The sequence below is a fragment of the Gossypium raimondii genome, chromosome 13 (assembly GCF_025698545.1).
Source record: "Gossypium raimondii isolate GPD5lz chromosome 13, ASM2569854v1, whole genome shotgun sequence".
Taxonomy (NCBI): Eukaryota; Viridiplantae; Streptophyta; class Magnoliopsida; order Malvales; family Malvaceae; genus Gossypium; species Gossypium raimondii.
Genome location: NC_068577.1, coordinates 50,360,106 through 50,376,081, shown reverse-complemented (window position 1 = coordinate 50,376,081; position 15,976 = coordinate 50,360,106). Strand labels below are relative to the sequence as shown.

The 15,976-nt window shown below is 34.5% G+C and overlaps 4 protein-coding genes across 15 annotated transcripts; all 4 read right to left on the bottom strand.

The window, feature by feature from the left end:
• Window positions 1-2,698, bottom strand: LOC105782934 (thioredoxin-like 1-1, chloroplastic). Its single transcript, XM_012608039.2, has 4 exons — window positions 2,137-2,698; window positions 1,611-1,796; window positions 927-1,091; window positions 1-590 (listed from the first exon to the last, which is right to left on the bottom strand). Exons 1-4 carry the CDS (start codon window positions 2,383-2,385, stop codon window positions 336-338), a joined length of 855 nt encoding a protein of 284 aa, XP_012463493.1. The 5' UTR covers window positions 2,386-2,698; the 3' UTR covers window positions 1-335.
• A 1,065-nt stretch (window positions 2,699-3,763) lies between these two features.
• Window positions 3,764-6,167, bottom strand: LOC105782933 (pentatricopeptide repeat-containing protein At1g09220, mitochondrial). Its single transcript, XM_012608037.2, has one exon. The coding sequence runs from the start codon at window positions 5,618-5,620 to the stop codon at window positions 4,121-4,123; it is 1,500 nt and encodes a 499-aa protein (XP_012463491.1). The 5' UTR covers window positions 5,621-6,167; the 3' UTR covers window positions 3,764-4,120.
• Window positions 6,168-6,312: 145 nt separating this feature from the next.
• On the bottom strand, window positions 6,313-7,963 carry LOC105782935 (NAC transcription factor 47). Its single transcript, XM_012608040.2, is given in 4 exon segments — window positions 6,313-6,507; window positions 6,509-7,051; window positions 7,195-7,520; window positions 7,654-7,963. Coding segments are annotated over 4 exon segments (1,062 nt in total). The 5' UTR covers window positions 7,817-7,963; the 3' UTR covers window positions 6,313-6,477.
• Window positions 7,352-15,976, bottom strand: LOC105782932 (pentatricopeptide repeat-containing protein At5g15010, mitochondrial). Of its 12 annotated transcripts, none has more exons than XM_052626386.1 (4): window positions 11,775-15,975; window positions 10,791-10,864; window positions 10,378-10,547; window positions 7,352-7,520 (listed from the first exon to the last, which is right to left on the bottom strand). In XM_052626386.1, exon 1 carries the CDS (start codon window positions 15,401-15,403, stop codon window positions 13,610-13,612), a length of 1,794 nt encoding a protein of 597 aa, XP_052482346.1. In that variant the 5' UTR covers window positions 15,404-15,975; the 3' UTR covers window positions 7,352-7,520; window positions 10,378-10,547; window positions 10,791-10,864; window positions 11,775-13,609. The 12 variants fall into 12 exon arrangements, with proteins under 12 accessions (XP_052482346.1, XP_052482342.1, XP_052482345.1 ...); XM_052626382.1 differs by having other exon boundaries at window positions 10,378-10,450; XM_052626385.1 differs by having other exon boundaries at window positions 10,378-10,442.

The following is a 15,976-nucleotide window of genomic DNA, read 5'->3' as shown; positions in this document are numbered from 1 at the left end:
AACAAAACAAAAGAAAAAGGCTTTCACTTTATATATAATCATATGCTATACATAATACGAATATTCTTTTTCTTTTTTTTTTTTACATTAACTCAACATATTCACAGCTACTTGCTCTTCAGACACCCTTGAATCAAAGCAGGCTAGGCTCCAAAAAAATAAATCCAAAAGCCTGCAACTCCCATGGAGGAGACAAGATGCCATTACTGGAATTTCATCCTCTACTAGCTTGTTCCTTTCTAACATGAATTTTAGTACATGTAAGTTGAACATGGAACTCTAGTAACTATACAGTGGCAACTGGTGAGGACATTTGAGGTCTGCCAAAAATACGCCTAACATCGTCCCCGGGCACCAACCAAGGTTTTCTCCTCACTATCTTTACGGTTTACGGATGTTTTCTTTACCAGAATGTCTTCCACTGCAGGAACAGGATTGGGATCCAATCGAACTGGTTTTGGTTTGTAGTTGAAGGAAAGCTCCTTGTTGGCTGCTAATGCCAAAAGCTCCTTCTCATCAAGACCTTTTGTCGGTCCAAGGCTGCATCGATCTGCTGTCTGCCTGGCCAATGCATCCTTAAACTTATGGATCTGTGGAATCATTATTACCATTGTAATTGGAACATGTATCATGATAAACATTGTGAAAAAAATCGAAAAAGAACAACCTATATTATGCCAATGTCAAATAAGATGCAAAACCAGTTGCATCAGCTGAGCAGCAATCTATCTGTCAACAATCTCGAAAATTAAGTGAAAGCAACAAAACCATCTTTGGTTTCTCATATGTAGCCGATTCATAACTATTATGCACTACGCAATGTTCATAAATGGGCATAGAATGACAGATAGGCTGCCCGTTCTCATTCTAATTACTAAACATATCTGAAAAAAATTGTATCAGAAGGGAGGGAAAACATGACTAACCGTCGCATTGGTGCAGCTAAATTGGCATAGACGCCCCTGAGCCCCTCTATAGAACCGGAAGAAAGGCAGCACATGGACATTAAGGGTATAACACATGGATTTGTGCTCCTCATAATTCACCTGAAGAAACTGCAAATCCGGATTCATCTTTGCCAATTGACAAATCTTCCAGACCCAACAACCAAATTTACAATTAATCCTAATGCAAACAGTACAAACACAAGTATGTAAATTATTATACCTAGTTAAAAAGAGCTCACAATCACCACAATTAACCCAAATACAAACAAAATAGTGTAAGCACATGGAGATGCACAACCAAGCAAAACAAAGCACATAAAAACTACGAGTCTAGATCATTATATCTTGGGGAAAAGTGACTTCCAACCACCAAAAACCCAAAAAATAATACATGGAGATACACAAATATGCAAAACAAAGTGTATAAAAACTATAAGTCTATTTTATTATACCTTGGGAAAAAGAGCCCTGCAATCACCACAATTAATCCAAATACACGGAGATACACAATTATGCAAAACAAAGTATACAAAACTATGAGCCTACATCATTATAACCTTGGAAAAAAAGATCCATGCAATTGCCACAAAGAATCTAAATACATGAAGATACACAACTATGCAAAACAAAGGATATAAAACTATGAGTCTACACAATTATAACCTTTGGGAAAAGAGCCCTGCAGCCACCACAATTAGGGGAGAAGAAATCTACTATAACGAGTTTATCACCAGCATTCAAAAGCGAGTCCACAAGGTCTTGTGCAGATGCCACTTCTTTCATATTTGGTGGCAGTTCCTTCTCCCACCAGTTTTGAGTTCTACCAATAAGGCCACTTAGCATCTGATTCTATTGAAGAACAATACCAGGAAAAAAAAAAGAAAAAAGAAAAAGAGAAGCCAATTAGTATTTGTTTATTGATCTTTGAAACATATTAAATTATGGGGACAAAAAGACTTTTAATCATAAACCTAATATACTACTAAATATGCTAATGTTTAGTATCATATAATGAATAGCAAAAACCAAAACCATTTTATAAATGTATAAAGGTTTGATCTTTGGCATGGAACTAACTACAGAAAGCTTATAAGAGAACATACTTCAAAAAAAAAAAAATTACCCACACTTCTCCAAAAGAGAAAGATCCAGAAATTGAAAAAGAAAAATGAAGTTAATTAAAACCAACCTGTGCTTTGATGGGAACTTGATAAAACCTTCTCTTGTTCACAGTTTTCTTCTCGAAATAGACCACTCTTTGCCCTTTAAAATCACACCTCAAAGCCATAGATTTCATCTTCAAAGAAGTAAATCTACTTTTTTTAAAACAAAACCCAGAAATTCTCTTAGAATAGAATGCACCTCCACCTTTTTGGCTCTTCTTCTGGCTATAGTCACAAGCTGCAAAGAGATTTGCTTTCCCCAAAATCTTAGCCATTGCTTCTTTTTTCTTTCTCTTTTTCTCTCGACAAAAACCAAAACCCAGAATGAAAAATGAACCCTGTCCCTCCAATTCCCAAAGAAAATCAAAATTAAATAAAAGAAGAGTTTTTTTGCTGTGTCTATGTCATGTACTGTTTATTCCTTAAAGTTGTTGCCTTTTTCTTTTATTTCTTTATTGGCATTGCCAATTTGGTGTTTCCATTTTCATAAACGTAACACACTGCTAGTTTTTTTCATGGTTATTTTAAGGTGTAACGAACGACTTCAACAGTTGATCTGTTTTCTCTTGACTTGAATCTAACGGTTAATGCTGTTTTGTAATGAAAAAGATTTTACATGAAAAAAGAAAAGTGTTGGGCTTCTTTCTAAGGTTGGCCGCTATTTATGGTTGTCTGGAGATGCATGTAATTAGTGAATTTTTCAACAAGTGGCATTCATTATCCCTAAGATGTTGCATTTTTGTAAGGGAAGTTTTCACTATGTTTCTTTCTTTCTTTCTTTATATTTTCAATGTTTTCATTATGTCTGATTATCTCTCTAACATTCACACTATTTTTTTATTACATCATATTAAATTTATCCTTTATCTCTTCTCAATTTAAATTTAGTTTTTAATTTTTAAAAGGACTTAAATTATTATTTTTAATGAAAATATTATATTTGAAATATCGCAACACATATCACTTTCATGAGATTTTTAATATGTGAGTTGACGGAAAAATTGTTGTATAATCCTTTCCAAAATTAATAAAAAATCGAACTTTTGATTAAGTGAAAAATTATATTTTTAGTCTTTTAAAAATAACTAATTTAATTCAAGCAATTGTAATACAAGAGTTTTAGTTTTATCCCAAATTTTATAATCTTATCTTGATCACTCTAAATAAAATTTTTACTTTACTGCTGCCATGCCAATATTGTTAAAAAATTAATGTTTTAGTTAACATTTCCGTAGAAAAACGATTTAACACTTTTTGAAAGATTGATAATCAAATTAAATAAAAATCAAATTGATAAAAAAATGTAAAAGTCAAAGGCTAAATTTGACAGCATAACAAAAATAAAGAATTGGTGCTATTGAATGGCCTTGATACTGCCGAGGTTTATGCATATTGCTTAAAGTTGCTACGGGTTGGGCCGGATCAAACCCTAATAAATTTTTAGGCCCAATTGATATGCCTAGGCCCAACCCACAAAACGGGTTTAAATTTTTACCCAAGCCCAGCTTGATCTGGCCATATTAATTTTATTTTTTTATATAATTTTTTTAAAAATTTAATACACCAAACACTAAAAATTTAAAAATAAATGTTTCCCAACAAATTAAAAATAAATTTAAAAAAGTTTAAAATAAATGCAACTTAACAAGTAAATACCTCAAAAATAGTAGCAAAATTAACAAAAAGTGAGAAAACAACAGCAAAATAATCGAGTTATTTTTTTAATTACAAATTCAAGCCAGGCCTAGATAGAAAAACCTTATCCAAGACTAGACCCATTTTCTAAACGGGCCTCACTTTTTCCCAAATCCACTTTTTGAGCCTATATTTTTGTCCAAGCCTTTCAATTTTTCGGGCGGGACTTCGGGCAACCTCTTCCAAATTCATATAGCATTTTGTGACTCTATGTTGAAACTGAAATTACAGCATAAAATTATGATCCTATCGATGACCGAACGATTACGAACCATAAGCAATAACTATGGTTGCACATTATAACGCACCAAGGTATCAGGTCAAACTAGAGCCTGCAACTTTGATGGCATTCCTCTCATCCATCAATCTTCTCAACCTCTGAGCATCTGCAAACCTTCCGGCACCAACAAGGATGTTGGACATAAGAACATAGTCACCTCCGTATCCCCTCTCCATCTCCATTATCTTCTCCGTCACCCTTTCCCCCATCTCAACATCACCGTAAAAGCTACAGGCACCTAGCAGTATTCTCCAAACCACTTCATTTGATATCTCACTAGGAATCTCTAGAGCAATCTTTTCGGCTTCTTCCAACCTCCCTGTCCTCCCCAACATGTCAACCAAACACCCATAGTGCTTAATGTCAGGCAAGATTTGATACTCATTAACCATCTTTTTGAAAAACTTGAGCCCTTCCTCAACCAGAAATCCATGGCTACAAGCATTCAAAACACTCACAAAAGTGACCCTGTTTGGCTTCCAACCTTCTTGCTCCATCCTTTCAAAACTCTCTACAGCTTCTTTCCCCATTCCATGCATTGCAAAACCAGAAATCAACGACGTCCATGACACCAAATTTTTAGTGTCAGTTGAAATCTCGTCGAAGAACCTCAATGCACTTCCCATGCAACCGCATTTCGCATAGGTATCGATAAGCGAATTCATGACTCGAATGTCAGACACAAGAAACCCTCTCTTCTCTCCATAACCATGAATCAATCGACAAATCTTGACATCGCCAATGTTCCAAACAGCTGGCAAAATAGCTAAGAAGGTTATTTCACTAGGATCAACCCCATCATCCGCAACCATTCTTCGGAACAGACCTAAAGCCTCCCTATGCTGGTTCATCCTAGTATATCCATCAATCATCCCGCTCCAAGAAACAATATTCCTATCAGGCATCTTTTCAAACAAAAAACGCGCGAACTCAACATATCCTTGCTTAGCCAAGCCAGTTATCATCACATTCCAAGTAACACTATTCTTCTCTGGCATTTCATCAAACACCTTTTTACACTCAACCAAACCCCCACTTTCCACATACATGTTAACCAACACGGTTTGCACATAGAGATGAGACTCAAAACCCATTTTTATTTCAACCCCATGGAACTGTTTGCCTAAAGCTAAGTCTTTCAAACTAGCACAAGCTTTGATAAGGAAAGCATAAGAAAAGCTATCAAATTTGAAGTAAAGGTAGAAACTTTGGATTTGTTGGTAAAGAAAGATGGCATCTTTGGGATTTTCACTTACAGCATAGCATCTAAGTACAGCATTGAAGAGCCTAACAGAGTGGGAAAACGAGGCAGTTGTGATTAAGTGAGAGTGAACTTGCTTTGAGACTCTTTGATTTGTTGGGTTTTCGTTTAAAAATGAGAAAAGGAAGTATTTTTTATAGTTTTGTTTATGTTGATGTGAAAGGGAAAGATGGGCTTCGTTTTGTTTAGGTGAAAGGAAAGAAGTTAACGAACGAAAGAACCATACAGAAAATTTAGGTTTGGATGGAAACGGAGAGTTTGTGGACTTCAACATTGATAACCAATGAAAATGTTTTGGTTTCCTATCTTTTAAATCGAAATTTTTACTGAAAAGTTGTCAAAACTCTGTTTATCGTATTCTATCTTTTTTGGGATATGATTTTGAAAGACAAGACATCCAATTTGTGGAAAGATTTTAAGGAAAAACAAGAAATTCATTATGGCGCTGAAAATTTTAAGTCTGCTATACTTTTTAGACAGCTGAGAGTCCAATAAATTTACCACATAAAAACAGGAATTTCTGGAAATTTTCTTTGAACCAAGCAATGAAAAATGAAGAACGATGAGAAATTTCAAAACTTAGTTTATAAAATTAATAAATACTACAATCCCAACATTCAAGAATAAGAAAAGCATTTGCTCTAGCCACTCCTAAAATAAATAAGAAAAGATTTGCAACCTCTTAGATAGATGGTGTCTTTACTTGTCATTACTGTAAAAATAATTTTTACAGTGACAATAATATTAAATATATAATAATATTCTAACGTGAAAAAAAAAAACTAAATACATTACACTAAAAATAAACAGCCCTAAACCTTTCTTTTCCTTGGCTTTTCGTAAGCTAGACCCGGTAACAAGAGTATTGTTTATTTGAGTTGAATCCCATCCTTTAACACCAATTATAGAAAAAAAAGGCAACTGTCGTACAGGTTTTAAAGCCAAGCATCGACTAATAACACAAGCTTGTACCCAAATATATGATGAACTGCCTTCAACTTTAAATACACTATTTACAAAGTGTGAATCTGATACAATTTTTCTACAAAAATTTTGATATGTTGCAAATATTTCATCCCAAGTTTTCTCATATATATATATATATATATATATATATTTAGAATCTTTCTTCTATCCTTGGAATTGAAAATGAGGGCATAGGAAGTAAACTATGGTTGAAAAATGACTGGTTTAGAAAGTTGGATTGAGTCATATCAGATTGAGTGGTGCTCTTAGTATGATTGCAAGAACTGATAAGTTTCTTTGGTGGCTCCAAGTAATCCTGATCAATGCTAGAATATGGACGCTTGAGTTTGTTTTCCATGGCTGGAACTACTGAAGAGGTCAACTGGGGAAGCTTTTGGGGAAACCTGCTGGTGTCACCGACCGGGGCCTGTTCGAAGTTTCGAAAGCCAAATGAAGAAGATTCATATCCAGCTGTGTTGCACTGGTTATCTGCAAGGAAACTACTAAGCATTGAGTAGTCCATGGCATCTAACAGGTTGGAGAAAGAACAGGACTTCTGGGGCTGAAGTTTAAGATTAGTATTGTTGTTGCTTGAAGGACTTTCAAGAGCTGGTAAAAGGGCATCTCGAATGAACTGTTCTGCTTCGTCTTCCTCTTGGTTTTGATCATTTGTTGCTGTTGATGTTGAAGATAAAGCATGTGATTTATTATAGATGCGGCAAAGAACCCAATCATCCAACTGAAAAAAACACATTCAACAACATAAAAATCAGAGATTTAAACTTATTTCAATGATAGCAAGAATTAATGAGAGCAGATTGGAACTGTGTAAATGCAATGTGAAGGGTATTTTAAGCAAGAATAAAGAAGAGGTTTTCTCACCCTCATGGAGCAATCTTTAGACTTGAATGATCTATTATTGGAGTTGGGGTTAGGGTTCTGTGAAAGGCGATATTCATGCATGATCCAATTAGTCTTTATCCCTTTAGGAGGCCTTCCTTTATAAAACACCAAAGCTTTCTTTACACCAATATTGGAAAACACTCCACCCCTCCCAGCTGCCATTGAAGATGCAACTATAATCTTATCAGTCCCAGTTGCTTTCCAATACCCAGATCCAGCTGCCCTGTTTGGCCTTGCACCATTAGGGTACTTTCTGTCTCTCGGGCTGAAAAAGTACCATTCTTTCTCTCCAAATACAGCTTTATCTGATCCAACCAAAAAAAAAAAAAAACATTACCACCATTAGAACAAGCTTTAAACATAACAAGAAGCTACGTTATGATTTATGAATGATTCTTTAGATGATAACGTTGAAAGGGTTATTAAAGGGAGTCTCACCTGGTAAGTCCCAGGGATCGAACTTATAGATATCGACGTCAGCGATGATGGAAACAGGGAAAGGTGAGGAACTCAGTTTCTTCATTAGATAATGAAGGATGAGTTCTTCATCAGTGGGGTGGAATCTAAACCCTGGAGGCAAACTTGAATGTGGGAGCCTCATGGTTTAAACTAAAATTCCCCCCTACTATGTTAGTAAAAGAAGAAAAATAAGAGCTCTGAAAATGGAAAGGATAAAGGGTTTAAGAGCTCTCAAACCAAACACAGAGGCAGAAGAAGAAGAAAGGAATTGAAATTTTTGAGAGGGGAAGAAAGGTTGGCATTTTATGGACGTAGGATTACTGTCGTTTTGTGGAGAAAAAAAATATAAAACTAAAACTAAAGCTAAAAATAAAAAATAAAAAAAATTAATAGGAAGATCTTTAAATATTTGTATAATATCTCATTTATACAATTCTGTTTAGGATTAATAAACGCTAATTCTTTGAAGTGAATCTAATTTTTCTCTGTATCTTACTCACCAAACAATTATTAGTATATAATCTGAAATATCAACATCTATATAACCATAAAATATATTAGGATTAATATTTAGAGAATGATATATCATAAATGAATTTAATTTTAAAATCCTTTTTTTGATGATATTAGCATAAAATTTAATATTATTATTGGGTGTAACTTAATAAAAAAAATTAGTACAAATTTAAATTTTGAAAAAGATAAACTCCAAGTTTAAGCAAAAAATGTAAAGAATACAAAAGTATATAATAATAATAAAACATAGTCAAAGAGAGATAGGAACTGTGTAGGAATAATGGCATAGAAAGTGGGGAATGGGGAAGATGATTGGCTAATGGTTTGACATCTCCAAGGGATGGGAAAAGGTGGCGGCTTATGAGGGGATGAGGTCAATTCCATGACATCATTCCATTTTTGTCTTTAGTCAAGTGCCACGTTTCTTCTCTTCCACATTCCCAATGTCTTGGCCTCTTATCCAAGGTTATCCTATTAAGTTACTCGTAATACCATAGTATTTGACTTCATTTATATACCATCCAGAATGCTTTAAAAATGGTTCAAACCCATCAAGATCATTTATTTTTGGTTCCATCGTTTCACTAAAATTAACTCTAACAAAGACTTGGTTGAATAAAGTGTACTAGTTTAGTATGCTAATCTTATTCCAAATGCTTCAACTGTAGGATGCAATAAACAACTATTTTCCCTGAAAACCCACCATTATCCACTATTTTTTATTTAAGAAATTTAATCAAGTGATCTCATACCAAATCTAATAGTTAATCAATCTTTTTTTTACTTAATGACATGTCAGCATGATCCTAATCACGCTTCATTAGTAATATGAAAATATGCTCATTTTTTTATAATAAATTAAAATTGACAATGACATTTAATAAATGAAGAAAACAAAAGAATTGGGTTAAGTCAATTCTTGAATAATCTGCCTACACACTTGTGATATAAACATGGATTGCTTGTATTTATTTATTTATTTATTTCAGTCTTTTTTTTAATTTAATGGGTGATTTTTTGGTTTATTCATCAACTAATTATATATATATATATAAAACAACCAAGAATCTTGCCTAACTCCAAATCCCTAACCAAAAATATTGATATAAATTAAGTGGAATCCAGCTATTTTAAAAGGTACAATTCATCTCGAAACTTATGGCTTGATTGGATTCAATTTTGGATTAAGTTAATATTTTTTTTAAAGAAAATAAACTTCATTTGAATAGTAAACCATAATTTGAATTAATAACCACTAAACAACACACATAATAACTTTTACGTGGAAAACTCAACAATTTTACGCCCTTTTTTCCCTAATAGACCCCCTGCCCCAATTATCTAATCTCTAAATCAGTTTATTTCGTTACCATCTAATGTCAGGAGGAAACGATAACGTATTGTATGGGCTAGGAATTAGCCACCATTAATAATTTTATTTTATTATTGAGGAAGACAAATTTAATAGGAAGAATTGTTGACAAATTCAAAAAAGGAACACCCTATTTCTCGGTTCTACTAGAATTAATCCTTGTATATTAAATCAACGAGTAAACTAATCCTGCCTGTTAAAAATTGATTTGATTAATGAATAACTAACCAATACTCATTTTGATGTACAAAACTAAACTTTAACAATAAAAATGGACAAACTTTTAACAGAACAACTAATTTACTCTTTGATCTAATGAATATGATCCACATGAACTAATTTGCACATTTTTAAATAAATAGAGGTACAAAACCTATGGTTGCATAATTCCTCTAAATGTTATTTTTATATTAATAAATGTTAATAGAAATATGTATTTGATTTCATGTTATGGTGTTTGTCATGCTTCATGGAAGCTTCTTGTTGTGATATGAAACATAATTTTTTTATTCAACCCGTTGATCTAGTTCACAAAAGAAGTTGAATAAAATAAAGGGGAGGGAATAGATAGATGATGGGTTTAGGAGCATATGCTAAAGAAGAAGAATACTAAGAGTGAGAAAAAGTTGTTTTTATGATTATCCACAATTTTATTTCATTTTTTGGAAATTTTGAGATTTATCCTTCAAAGATGCTTTTGTTCGGCTGAATACGAGTTTTTTCTCGTTCATTTTGTTCTAAATGCAAAGAATAGGGATTCCATGCTTTGAATCTTATTATTATGTCATCTATGATGAAAGAAAAAACAAAAGTACCTGGGAGTTCAAGCTTTCTTGCCCTCAACCTCCATTACTTTCCATGTACCAGGTAACTTGTTCAGCTGAAATTCTAATACCCACATGTCAAAACCACAATTATAATATCATCCCTTGATCCAGTAGCCAATGACCTTTGTTTTCTTCTAAAGCATTCGTGTTCGCAACTTCTATTCGGTTCATATTCAAACATGAATATACGACATGATTTTTACAAATATATAGGGAAAAAAAAAGGTTTAAAAAGTTGAAAATATTAGAATTTAACACATATTGGTATCCAATAATCATCCCCAAATTCGAATTAATGATATTTTTTAAAAGTTGCCATTATCTGAGCTTGCAGATAGACATGAAAGAGAATAGTGAAAAACTTTAAGAAAAGCCAATATGGGAAAGGGAAGGTGTAATACCTCCTTGATTGTTGATAAATACCTTCAAAAGCATCTCTTTACTTGGTTGTGAGAACCTTAGACTTTTAATTCACCTGTGAAAATAAGCAATGGGCAATCAAATGTTAATCAGTTCCTTTTCAAAGTTCATCGTATTATTTGGACTTGAATGGGAGTACCAAATACGGATATGTTCAAGTTTTTCTATGTATTTTGAAAGTCCTTGAAGGATGTCCCATACCCATATCCAAAAATGTTTCGAATTCGAGTTCAATAGAAATAAAAGAATAGAAGCAATGGAATCAGTAATTTACATCAAGATAGAGATATTTGACTGAGAAAGGGATGATCATATAAACAGACAAGTTAAGACTAGTCAAAGGCAATTGGATGGCATATAAGAATACGCATCAGCTAACTAAGTTCCAAGTGTGGAAAAAGTCATGAAAATGACCCCTTGTAGTTTTCCACGTGTAGTATAGGCTAGTGGTTAACTCATGCAAATGGCAACACACCAGCTTTTTCCCATATGAAGGCACCCCACCAGATAATGAGTTAAGCCTAACTTGGAACTAAATCCATACTGATTTACAATTATTCTGACTCTTCATTTTTCTTATCATCAAAGTATTTGGATCCGATAATTATACTTGGATATAGATATGATGCTTATGGATATGAAGATATGATACTCCAAGGACGCTCTAATATATGATAAAACCTGGAAGAATATATAATATACCAGTATCCAACACCTATCCGTGCCAGAGTAACATAATCACATGCCATCATCCACCGTCTCCAAGTATTTGGAAGGTCATATTTAATATCCATGCCTTGATATGCACGGGACATGGATGTCAAAAACAAATATTCCAAAAATATAAGAATATGAACAACATAGTGCCGTTTCATTCACAATCCTGTTCACAATTCACTAGTGAAATTTATGTGATATTGGAATTGAGAAGGCAAAGAAAGGTAGAGAAAGAGAAGTTTACTTACTTTGAAATGAAAGGACGTAAGGACAACTAGGTAACTCCGCCATTGATGAAGCTACAAGATGTCAAAGTAGGCTTTAATGAGCATTTAATTTCACTACCAAACTAAAAAGCTGGTGATTATTAGACCAACTTGATAGGCTGCCTGAGATCTTGATTTCAAATCAAATCTCAAAATCTGTACTTCTAATCCATCAATTGTCAGCCAGATTTCAATGAATTTCTCCCCATAACAGAAGATGGATTGCTCAGCTCAGCTTAGAACATAACATATATGACGTATTAAACAGTATTAAGCTTTGACTATCCCTTGCTGGATGGAAGACCTTTTAAACTAAGACATGGACATGGCTTGGAGGTCAGTGGCTATAAATAGTATAAGAATGCTTATAGTCAATAAACAACACACTCATAAAATGCAAGTGGGTGAATTAAGATTCTTGAGATCCTGAAGGAACAAAAAGACAACCTACGTAGCTCAAAAATAAACATGAGTCTTGGATACAGGTATGTTCTTCACCTAAATCTTTACAGGAATTTAGAGTCATTACCCCCAAATTTCAAACATGGGTACTTCAAAAACGATGAAGAGTCGGAGGAACATAGAGCAGAAGTATTACTAGATAAGAATAAATTGGCAATATGAAACAGGCTCTATTACAGTCAACACAGAACACAAGTATGAATGGATGAAAATAAATTGGCAATATAAAAGAGGCCGAGTTACAGTTGAGTGAAAATAATCCAGTCAATGGTGTGAGATTATGCATTACAGCTACCATATCACTATGTAAATCCATGCATCTATACATGCATGATTACTCTTCATTAAACCAACTACTTACAAGTAGGAATGCAAATGAGCTCAAGGATGTTGGGTTTAATCATTTTCACTTTTTCTTCAATGCAGTGAGTAGTTGAGGGAATAAAAGCAATCTGATTCATAGTATAGGAGACATGAAAAAGCATGGGAGAATACAGACTTCATGAGTTCTGGAGATTATTCAGAATGATTCATAATTCCAAGTTGAAAGTTATGCAATCTTTCATTATATGCTGTGTTGGGTTTCTATGGAACTCTAATTTCCGCATCTCCAATGCTTTCTGAAGCACTGAGACCTTTCTTTCAAGGGCAAACAAAATGACAGAGAAAACAAGGTTTAATTGCTGGTCTCACGTTACACCCTCAAGCATAAAATATGTGAATTAGTGCCAATAATGTCTTACAGAAATTGTACTACTAGGAACAGTGTAACCAGCATGACAGAGATGAGCTCACAGCAAAGGAACTGTAAACAATCGAGATACTTGGTTCTCGTGCCTAAAATGCGGCAAAAGTATAGCTATAGATGTCTAGGCAACAATATCCATTTAATCTTTGTACTGAAGCAACAGTTGTGCTAGCCTCCTTACTCTATGCCCATTAGACTAAGTAGCCACACAGTTCCATGTTAGATACACAAAAAAGCATAGTTCATATTAGGCCGAGTAAGATTTTGGATCCAAAAACAGTTTTGAGGAGCAGCACAATAACATCTTACCATCCATAAAAGGATACCATGTGCATTTCATACAGATGTATAGATGACATTCGTCGTGTAACACCCAATTAATATGAAATCAATGCATTTTTAGGGTCGGATATTCAGTATTCAAAAAGAATATTCTCAACCACAATATTAGTATTATCAAATAGTTGCAAGGGAATAAGGCATCCGGCATTGTTGTTGCTGATGGAGAATCCCATGCACTGGATAGAATCCAAGGTAATCTCAGTGTTGAAGCCTATAGTCCCATCTGCAGAGTAGATATTGTGGCATTTTATGGTACCATGCAAACCTATTGCTCCTGAAAAGAAAAACCTCTTTCTCTGACAACTCTTCTGGTTTCAGGTTGCTTGAGAAAATCTTTCTCCTGATCATGTTTTTTCGATTGAACTCTGATCTGGTTGTTCAACTTTTTATCTAGCAATTGATTATTCTTCAGATCAGCCACTACTCGATCAGCATATTGCTTACCAGAAACCCAATCCTGAAGCATCTGATCTATCTTTGGTTCCGGCAAAAACTGCTTTTCTTTCATCTCCATGTAATATTTGTATGCATCATCAAACCTTCCATTTAAAAACAACCCATGAATCAATACAATATATGAGCTACGGTCAGTGCCAACCCCCTTTTCAATCATCTCATTCCACAACTTGAAGACATTATCAAACTGGCACCATCGACTAAACTTTCTTATCAGCATGATATAGGTATCATTGGTTGGTTGACAGCCCAACTTTCTCATTTTCTTCAAGAGCTCAAACACTTCTTCCCCGTTTCTTAGAATACGAAAGAAAGCATGGTAGGTCTGAATTGTAGGAGAGAGGCCATTCTGCAACATTTCATCAAATACCTGTCTAGCCTCATCTACCTTCCGTGCTTTACATAGAGGCTTTATGAGTGAATTATAAGTAACAACATTTGGACCAATACCATTCTCTTCCATAACTTTGAGAAGATTGATGGCCTCTTTTACATGCCTAGCCTTTGCAAGAGCATGGATCACTGCATTGTAAACCTTCCTATCTGGTTCAATCCTCATTGATTTCATTTGGCTGAAAAGCTTCAGTACCTTGTTAAGATTAGAACCCTTTGAGTAGCAGGACATGATACTTGCATATGACACAACATCATGCCTAACACCTCGCTTGCTCATTTCCCTCCAAATCCTTTCTGCTTCACGTGGACTACGGATGGCATTACACCAGCCATTCAGTATAATATTAAAACTTTTGGTATTAAGTGGGAAGACATCCTTGTTACAAAACATCAGATGCTCAGCATCCTGCACATTTTTGTATCGACAAAGGGCAGATAACAGACCATGGAACTCCTCAATTCCCACATCAAACTTAAACTTTTTATACGCGTAGAATGTATTTATAGCCCTCCCCACATCATGCACAGCACAGTAACGCCTTATCATGATCAATAGAGTCTGTGGAGTCACAAGACAAGGGCCTGCTCGTCCTCCTCTCATTTCATCAATCAACGCCCACGCAGTATCAAACTTCCTCATCTTTGCTAGAATAGAAATCATTGAATGATATTCACGCAATGAAGGAGCATAATCAGGTCGTTTCCCGGCCCATAAAAAGAATGTATAGGCCACTTCCCAATCATGTCGAACCCGAGAAAGCACCTCCACCACCATCGCAGAGGAAACCCTTACACCACATTGTTCAAGCTTAATCTTCAATTCAAGATAATTCCTGCCAGTTACACGGATTATGTCCATAATTTCCTTTACGTCCTCAATAACACCATCGCTTAAACTCAATCCCTTCTTGCCCTCAAAATCATCACTATCTTCTCCACCGTCATTATCATTATCACTATTTTCATCAAAAATTTCAACCTTATGTTCTCTTGGCAAATCAGTATTCGAAGTACCAAAAGAAGATAATTGAAATGAGAAGCATAGATTCAAAGGGTTGGTGGTAGCTATTGATTTTGTTGTTGTTACAACTGTTTCAAAGATGGGATTTCGATATTGGGTTGGTATTAAATGCATTTCTTTCAAATGGGCACTTGCGAAAAATGAAAAAGCATAAAGCTTTGATCTTGTAAACCTGATTCCCCACATCCCTAGATTGTAGAGGAAGTGTTCGAGAAAATGACAGAATAAGTAGAAAAGTGTTGAGCAATAAATTATAACAGGAGAGCAATATCTTTCTACTTACTGTCTCAACGATTTGACTCTGGGAGTGAAATAACTTTGAATCAAGCTTCTTTGTTTCTTGTAAGTCCGCTGCTTTCCTCTCTGCTTTCCGTGCTTTTACAAATTCTCATGCGAGGACTCGGGACAGATAATTTTCCCATCTCCCAAGCAGTTCGCGCATCTGATTACCGCACGTCGATTAAAACAATCAATCAAAATGGTACTGAATTGATCACGCTTTATAAATTTTCCCATCTCCCAAGCAGTTCGCGCCTCTTTTCTGAAAGACAATTGATCACGCTTTATTATTTATCTCTATGCACTATTTTAGCCCAGATGATAACCTTTCTCCACCAAGTGTGCATATTTTTTTATGGAAAATTGGGCCAAATATTTTACTAACAGTTTGGACTTGAGATTGATTTTGGTGATATAAAAAATAGTGAAATATATATTTGAATTTAAAGTTAAATGTAGCGATGAAGTGAGATTAATTCA

Excerpts from the sequence above, each read along its gene's own strand:
- LOC105782934 (XM_012608039.2), bottom strand. The coding sequence starts at position 2,385 with ATGGCTAAGATTTTGGGGAAAGCAAATCTCTTTGCAGCTTGTGACTAT. Across the intron at positions 1,797-2,136 it reads AAGTTCCCATCAAAGCACAG|AATCAGATGCTAAGTGGCCT; the intron begins GTTGGTTTTAAT and ends GTTCTTCAATAG. Across the intron at positions 1,092-1,610 it reads GCAGGGCTCTTTTCCCAAAG|ATTTGTCAATTGGCAAAGAT; the intron begins GTTATAATTGTG and ends TGGGTCTGGAAG.
- LOC105782932 (XM_012608036.2), bottom strand. The coding sequence starts at position 15,403 with ATGTGGGGAATCAGGTTTACAAGATCAAAGCTTTATGCTTTTTCATTT.
- LOC105782933 (XM_012608037.2), bottom strand. The coding sequence starts at position 5,620 with ATGTTGAAGTCCACAAACTCTCCGTTTCCATCCAAACCTAAATTTTCT.